Genomic DNA, 8,737 nt, shown 5'->3' on the forward strand with positions numbered 1-8,737 from the left:
GGTACCCATGAAATGGAGAAATTTTACCTCTCTTTATATCACTTTACCCTCTCCTATTTTACAGTATTATGGTCCTATTTCTTACACATACATTTAGAACCACATCAGAAAATTATTATAATTTATGCTTCTATCATCAAACGTAACTTAGAAAGTCAAGGAAAGAAGGGAAACCTATTACGTTTACCAATATTCTTATTGTGTTATTTCTTCCTTGTCAGTGTTGTAATGTTGCTTCTTTTATCGTCATTTTCGTCCTTTAGGGAACATCTTTTACCTCTTCTTTTAAAGAATGCCTGCTGTTGACAAATTCTTTAATATACTTTTATCTGAGAATGTGTTGATTTCTTCTTTATTCCTGAAGGTTATTTTCACTAGGAAGAGCAGTCCAGGTTGACATAATTTGATATGGCTTGAGAAGGTATCCCTACACTTAATTTGCCATTTTTTCTCTTTTCAAGATTTTTCTCTTTGTCACTTATTTTGAAAAGTTCATTTATGATCTATCTTGATGTGAATTTCTTTAAATTTACCCTGTTAGGGTTCACTCAGTTTCTTGAATATGTAGGTTTATGCCTCTTGCTGAATTTGAGAAATTTTTGCCATTATAAGATACTTCTTCAGCCCCACTTTTCCTCCTGTCCTTCCAAGATACTCCAGTGATACAAATATTAGATCCTTTGTTATTTCCACAGGCCCCTGAAGTTTTGTTAATTTTATCCTAAACTCTGTCTTGATCTTGATGTAATTAGGATAGACGAGCTTCAAAAAATCATTTTGTTCATTCTACTTAAAAATATCATAGTATCTCTCCCAGCATTCCATCGTAGTATTGTTTTAGTGCTTCTCTCATCCTAGAGAGAGACCTGGCAGCAGCAAGTGTTAACCAGTTCTTAAAAAGCTACTGGCAATAACTGACAAAATCTAGAGATAGCCTATAATACTTAGCTTTGCAATTTATGCATCTCCGTATGTGCACTGTCATTTGATTTTATGTGTGTGTGGCAGGAAGGAGGAGTGCCTGGTGATTGAACTCAGGGCTCATACAGTTCTACCACTGACCTCTGTGTGTGTGTGTTCTACGTAGAGTATTTCTGATTTTTTCTAGTAACTCACATCTTTATGTGTTGCGGAGACCATTAGTATATTATCTTTGCCAGCTGTGAAAACACGATGCATGCTTGAGGCTCCTGTCATTTGGCTTCATCATCTAGTCCCATTTTTGTTGTCTTCATCTATCGAACCAACAACTAAATTTTTTTTTAATGAGGTACATGCCATTATTGTATAGAGTGTGTGATTATATTTTTTGCTTTATTCCCTTTCCCCATAGGAATAAATGAAGAAGAGGAGAAGAAAAAAGAAAAAAGTAAAGAGAAAATCAAACTGAAAAAGAAAAGGAAAAGGTATTTTTTAAATAGCATGTTATTAAAAATAAAGTAGGATTGTGAGTACAGGAAGGATTCTAAGATGTTTTCATATATAGTTCATTTAGTTTAATGTTAATTATGTTCTTACTGGAAGTTAGATGTTGTTGTTTCAGTAAGATAGCAAAGTCCTTCAAAAATACAGTAATTTGGTGATCAAAAATAAAGTCTTTTATTTTTTAATATGATAAATCAAGGTACAACATCCCTTCTTCTTTTGCTTCTTTTATACATTCTGTTTATTTGTATTAAGAAGTTTACATTTAGAGTAGCAGCTAAACTTTTAATTGGATGCATTTAACTATACATGTATTTTGTTGCCTAATAAATGAAGTTGGAGCTGAAATATGTACATTCTAGTAGTATCATTACCATGGCTAAGAAATTAATTTAATTTATTGATGGAATTTAATGTAATTTGTCAAGCTAAAAATTCCTTCAGGTCTTTCAGAACTCTTATCAGCCATCTGTGAATTTTTTTCTGTTAACTCTTTTAATAGCTGATTAAAGAAATTGTAAGAGGCAACTTCCCTGGGTAATAAGGGAATAAATACACATATTTTTAAAGTACTTGGCCATTGTTTGGCCTGGTTTAGCCCCAGTTTTCTCACAAAGCAGGTTCTGTGCATTAGGTGTTGTTGCTTTGTAGCTTTTTTGAAGGATTTAATTATGTACATTTTAAAACTTGAGATATTTTATAAATTGGAATAGTTAGACCACTTTCAGGATCTGTGTGCTAAATAATAATCTTTAACATAAAAATTGCTAGGAACATAGAGCTCAGGATTTCTGACTTAGTGCATTGTTGAATTATTTGTGCTAAAACAGCATGTTGGATTGCTTATAGGAAACACGAGGTTATTTATTGTCTTCCAAGTTCTGATACACCTGTTTTATAATAAAAGATTATTTATTCAGTCCTCTATCTTGAGCCTCACAGATCTTAGACAAAGCTTGAAATTAAATGAACTTCTCTGTGTAAAGGTAATGCCACCTAGTAGTGAGCTATGTTACAGCCTAAAATATTGCCTTAAAAGTGAAAATCCAAGATCAAAAAGACAGAAAAAAGTACAGGCAGAGAAGCAGCTCTAGTCAGAATCTAGAAGTCAAGTAAAAGCTGCTCTTTAAAAAACAGCAAAGCAACGTAGGCACGTTGGTATGTGCTTGTAAGTCCTACCACTCTGGGAGGAAGAAGCTGGAGGATGAGTTGGAACCCAACCTGGAGAAGTTAGCAGCTTATTATAGAGAACCAATTGCAAATGAAAAATTTAAAAAGGACTGAGGAGGGGATGTAGCCCTGAGTTCAATCTCCAGCAATGCAAAAAGAAAGGAAGAAGAAGCTAAATAGACAAGATTTGACAATAGCAGAGCTGAAGAGGAAGCCAGAGAATACATGAGAAAATCGGCTTAGCACGTGGTCAGAAATCTATGAAAGCAGGCAGACCAGGTGGAGAAAAAGATACAGCACTGCAGAAACAAGGGCAGCTCGGAGCCGGGAAGTACACAGCTCACTCTGCAGATGTAAGATTCCTTGAAACCTTGTTGTCTCATGCACCTACTGTGCACCTGCCTTATGCCTGTGTTAAGATTTCTGAGTTGGAGTTTTAACTCCTACTATTAGATCATTGAACTGACTTTTAAGGTGCCAGTTTTATTTTCAATTAACACAGTTCCTATCTTTTCACATATATTTTGTATTTGGGCAGAGGTAAAATGTTATACACCACCTGTATGTAAAATCTGAAATGTTGGCCTTTTTTGTTCTTTTTTAAAAACTTCATTTTTTCAATATCAAGGAAAGAATTGTATGCTTTTACCCCAATTTCATGTTAGAGTCTTATTACAAAACTAAATTGCAATGATAAATCATCTTCGTTCATTTACATAAAGTATTCATTTAAAAGCTTTTCTATAGTGAAAATTGCTTTATAATGCAAGTATTCATTTGTATCACTGCATCTAGAGTGCAGATGACTTGGAAAATCAAAGGAATTATGAAAGTGCTTTTTTCATTAATTTTCAGCTTTTGCCTATTTATACTAATGTATAATTAGAGCCTTTTATATATATGTATAATTGCATCTTTTTGTGGCACTTTTAAGAGACTCTGCTATCAGGTTATTATACATGCACATGAGTTAAACATATAATAAAGCTTGACGACTACCACTCTTTTGATTTATAAGTTTTTAAAGGATAGCACAGCATAAAAAACTGAAAATCACAGAAAAATATCATCTTTACTGAATTGAAAACTCCTTACTAAAGTTGAGCAGAATAGAGAGATTAGTCTTGTCATTTTCTATGCCCAGTAGCAAAAATTCTAAATTCAGCATTTTAAGAGAATACAGTACACATATTGCATTTATGTTTATCTCCCCTCCTTACTCCAGGAAGAATTTCAAGTAACCCAAATCCCATTTAGATTTATCTAAAAGTTGTAAATACAATTTTCAGCCATGTCTTATTGCTCATAGGTCTTATTCCAGTTCCACTGAAGAAGACTCTTCGAAACAAAAGAAACAAAAATATCAGAAGAAAGAAAAGAAAAAAGAAAAAAAGAACAAATCAAAAAAAGGGAAACATCACAAAAAGGAAAAAAAGAAGAGAAAAAAGGAAAAGCACTCTTCTACCCCTAATCGTTCTGAATTCACAAAAAAGTAATGGAGACTTTGGCCTAAGTCATTAAATTTGTCATCTTTAAAAATTGCTTTTCCTTGGAATTTACTATATAATTATGCTTTGCAATAGACCCCAACCTTTTCCATATAGACATTTTTCATTGGTGGGACCATTATCCTTCTGGCTGTATGTGTTTAAATAAGTCTTGTTACTTGATAGCCTTGCCCCAAGTACAGATATTTGTACATACAGAGCACATTATTTTTGGTATTTGTATCTCTGTTTGGGTAGTGTTATTACTTCATAAGTTGAGCTTAAATGGCCCTTGTACAGTAACACAAATAATCTACCTAACCGTTAATGAGTAGTCCTGAATCAAGTGTCCGCCTTTCAGCAATAAAGCTAGATGGGGGTAATGATTTGTTGTTGATGCTGAAAAATTTAATAGCTTTATATACTGTGACATAATATATAAAGAGTGAAATTCTTTACTCTGGTTTTTAAATCTCTAGACTTTTTAAAATGTAGTATATGAAACTGCTTTACAGGTCTTGAGGTAGTAGTTTTTAAATGAATGGTATCTACAGGAAGATAATAATAAAAATATTTATAACAAAGTTTCATTGCTTTATGAAATTCAGACTTTTTAGTACCTGCCTCCTTTTTTTTGCAACAACAATTAGACATGTTTTTTCCTTGTTTAGAGACTAGTTCCACCTGTAAAAGTCTGGCAGAGGTGGTGCTGTGTCGGTCAAAGTTTTTAAGGTAGACTCCTGGGTTTTAGAAATGTGCCATATTGGCATATCTTATAGAGATACCTCAAAACAGCCAAATCTTCATTAGAACTGATGTTTATTGTATTTAGTATGTAAACATTATGAAGCTGATGTCTGTAATGTGGAAAAGTTTTATAAATATTAGCATATATGTGTATCTCTTGTGTCAAATGATTTATAGTTTTGAAGCAAGTTTCACACTTTTTGCTTTCATGCATAATAAGCTTGAGGTATTTCCCTCTTTTGTGTCAGTCACAAATATCAGTATGAGTAAAAAAAATTTAGAATTAAGAATTTTATTCTATATGTTTTAAAATTTATGAACCAGGGAGTTACAGCATGAAAGCCTTTATATAACAATGGAAATTTTCTGTGCGTAAGCATTTTCAGATGCTTGTTGGTAAATATCAATGTTTCTTACATTTTTAATTTCACAGTGATCGATATTACTTAATTTGCTTAATACTTAGTATTCCTGATACCAAATCAGTTAAACATTTATATTGTAGCAACATTGAAACTCAATCTGTTATCATGGGAAAGCACGAAAGATCCCAAGTACCTCATTGTGGTGCCCTTAAAAGTTTTCATGTTGGTAACCTACAGACATGGTTCCAAGTGGGTGAATTCAAGATGGTGATATCAATTATTTCACTTAACCTCACAAGCTGGAAAAAGTGACTCATTCTTCCTTCAGGGGGCACCCTTGCCAGCATGCCCCATACTCAAAACTCCAGCGAAGCTGCATCCACAGCCCTGCCCTGCATTTGAGCCTCAGAAGCCCTCATACCTCCAGCTTATTCCATGACCGCATTTGCTCGCTTGGTTCCCTCAAAAAGAAACTCTTCTTTAAAAAGTTCAGTCAACAGAAAAGCACAGAACTGTTAGATTTCTTAAGGGTTTATTTTGCCTTTGCTATTCATCTGATGAAAATACAGTCCTTTGGTTATCGTGATTTTTTTAAATTGGTAAAAAAGAAAAAGCCTTTTAAAACATGTTTAGTAGATACTACATACAAAAAGATGGCCTCATCCCCCTGTGTATATAACTTGGGAATAATTGCAGTACAGTTACTTGTTTTACTTCTGTTAATTGTAAAGATTATAAATTAACTCATTAGGTTTCTTTTCTGAACAGTGACAGAACTTATGATTCTGAAGTTATATAAAAGTCAGCCCTCATTAAGAAATATACTATAAAAAATAAAAGATTTTAGTGGCTCAATAATCTTTCCCCAGAAGTAATCTTAGAATTATTCTTGATTTACCATGTTAGCATAGTTTATAAAATATTTCATTTGAATAAAACTCCTTTACTAATTTTCTTCTGAGATGATCTTGCTGTTAGCGCAAATCTCACTATTAAATTTCAGGGGGAAATTCATGAAATTTCATCCCAGGCAGTATGCAGCAGAAGGAAAGTGAACTTTAATAGTAACAACTGAAGTCATAACTATTCTCACTAGATAGTCCAGTCCTCATAGTATAGCTCTGTACAGCCCTCAGCAAAGTCATCTAGCTTCCTTGGGCGTTCGTGCCTTTTACCTATAAGCTGTACTAAATTATCTGTGACATCGCTTCTGTTCTTCAGTGTGTTTGCCAATATTTTAGTAATATCCAGGTAATACTTTCTTTAGAAGTTGTGCAGAAGTTGTGCATAAATATGCAGCTAGTGTTCTATAGTAGTAAAAGTTGAATGTATTAATGCAGCTATTAAACATATGAATTTTTTAAAACATAAATACTTGCTTTGTTCTTTTCGTTACCACCCAATGTATGTCACTTTCATTAGATGCAGACAGTTTATATTTAACTTTATATTTGCATCTATAGCCACATTATCTGAACACTTTGAGGCTATTTGTAGGAGTAGAGCTACTGTCCCATATTTCTTCACTCTTTTCTCCATATCATCTGTTGGTTGAAATCTCGCAGGCGTGGTTTTAGTTTTTTACACATAATATATCTTTATTTACACCTGTAGTTTCCTGAAGCCAAAGCATCAGTTACTGAGAAGTAAAATAACAATATGCATCTATATTTGCTGTACTATCTAAAATTACATAGCTGTAGGTCACCTTCAGTGGTAAACCGGGCATAAGAGTTAGTAATAATGTTCATTAAAATGCCCTTGAGTCATCTCTTCAACAACATGATTGGTACCGAGTACCAACCATGGCAAATAATGTGGTGCTAGGTAGCGAGAAGAGTTCTAAATAAGACACATTTACTTCCCTGAAGAAGGTGACAGTCTCATTGGTGTGAGAGACACTAGGACATACCATTATGAAATAGTTTCAGTAAGGCCTCAAACATGGCTTTATAGAAACACAGATGGGCATCTAACCTACTGTGGAGAAATTGAAAGAGGCCACCTAGAGAAAGTAAAGTCTGAGTATCATTTTGATCAAAAGCAAGGGAGACATGGTCAGGGTGGATACTGGCAACAAAGATCACATGCAGTGTTACATTCATGTAAGAATTACAAGCAAGCCCATGTTGCTGTCGTGTCATGTTAAGCAGAAGTGGTAAGAATTGAGACTGCCATTTTAGATTCTTGGGCTCAAGAGAAGGTCTTGTGTTCCGTGTTTAGAGGTTTGGACTTTAATCTATAAACAATGAGACATTATCAAAGAGTTTTAAAGAAAGAAATGATGATTATTGGGATTTGGTTTTATCCATTTCATAAACCTACTTTTTTAAAGATAAAGTTGCTGTCATTAAAAGGTCCCATTTAAAAAAAACAAGTTGCCATAAAATGTCATGTGATTCTTCTGTGTTCTATTATTTGTACTTTATCAGGCTCACTTTTCTTTCCAAGAGCTGATTATTTTTACCAAAAATTAGTGACTTAAGTTGTCTAAAAACACAAAGTTCTGCTGTATTCTTTATCAGACCCATTCCCAGAATTATGTATCTAAACAGTTCTTGAAATTTTTTAAAATGATAGTTTATTTTTGAAAGGCTTAAACTATATCTCTATGTTTTTATTTGCTGGGCCCAAATAAATAATTTAAAATATACTTTTCAATGCATAGACTGTGCCATAATTTGATAAAGCTTCTTGTTTTTAATACTTTGTCTTATGAAGCACAACTACTTCAAAGTTACAGAGAAAGATGCGAGCTGGTCCACTGGAGGAGCCCTGGGGCCCTTCCTCAAGTAACCTAGTGATAAGCTACCTCAACAGGAGCCAGCCCAGGAGCCCCTTCTGACTAGTGCTGGGACACACACCTCCTGGGCAGTTGTCCAAGAACAGTATGCTTCTTATACCAGTGTGCCATAATCCCAGTTGCCAAGTCCATGGTCTTCCTACTGTACCTATTTCCTCTCAGCTCCTCCGAAAGTATTCAGAGTGGCAGAAAATTGGTGTCATCCAACCAGGCCCAGCCCCTTTTTGCCTGTTCTACAGGTGAGGAGGAGTCTTGGGGACCAGGAGCATTTTGCTGACCTTCAGTCTATGTTTCCTGCCTTGTGTCATGAATGGCGTATGGCCTTGCCCTTGAGCATCAAGTAAAACTATACTGCAGTGCCTTCCCTTTCTCAACTAGATTTTCACCTGAGACAATACAGTAATATATTACTTCCTATATATCAAACTTTCTGGGATATTTTAAAAATCAAAGCTGTATAAACAATTTGAAACACAAAAGATGTATGAGCTTTCAAGAAATAAATGAAAAATCTTTGCTTTTATGGCCTCATGTCAGTTTTATAATGGAAAAATCTTAACTTCCACATACATTCTAAGCAATTTTAATATTTAAACCTTGGGGAAAAAATGTATTCTTTTTGAATGTGAAATCTAAGTCAAGCAGTAGGATGTTGTGATAATGATGTGGGACTCTGCTGTCCATATAACCACATGTGGTTATTTAATTTTAAGTGGCAACTATAGCAGACAGTGCAGAGT

At 34.2% G+C, this 8,737-nt stretch overlaps 1 protein-coding gene across 1 annotated transcript in view; it reads left to right on the forward strand.

The window, feature by feature from the left end:
• Nucleotides 1–8,518, forward strand: part of Srek1ip1 (SREK1-interacting protein 1) — a 36,773-nt gene extending 28,255 nt beyond the window's left edge. Inside the window, exons 4-5 of the mRNA XM_005392633.2 lie at nt 1,334–1,406; nt 3,905–8,518. Coding sequence (XP_005392690.1) covers nt 1,334–1,406; nt 3,905–4,091 — 260 coding nt within the window. The 3' untranslated portion in view covers nt 4,092–8,518. The remainder of the gene's footprint in view (nt 1–1,333; nt 1,407–3,904) is intronic.
• Nucleotides 8,519–8,737: the final 219 nt, after the last annotated feature.

Source organism: Chinchilla lanigera, unplaced genomic scaffold (genome assembly GCF_000276665.1).
Source record: "Chinchilla lanigera isolate Chin_1 unplaced genomic scaffold, ChiLan1.0 scaffold00045, whole genome shotgun sequence".
Taxonomy (NCBI): domain Eukaryota; kingdom Metazoa; phylum Chordata; class Mammalia; order Rodentia; family Chinchillidae; genus Chinchilla; species Chinchilla lanigera.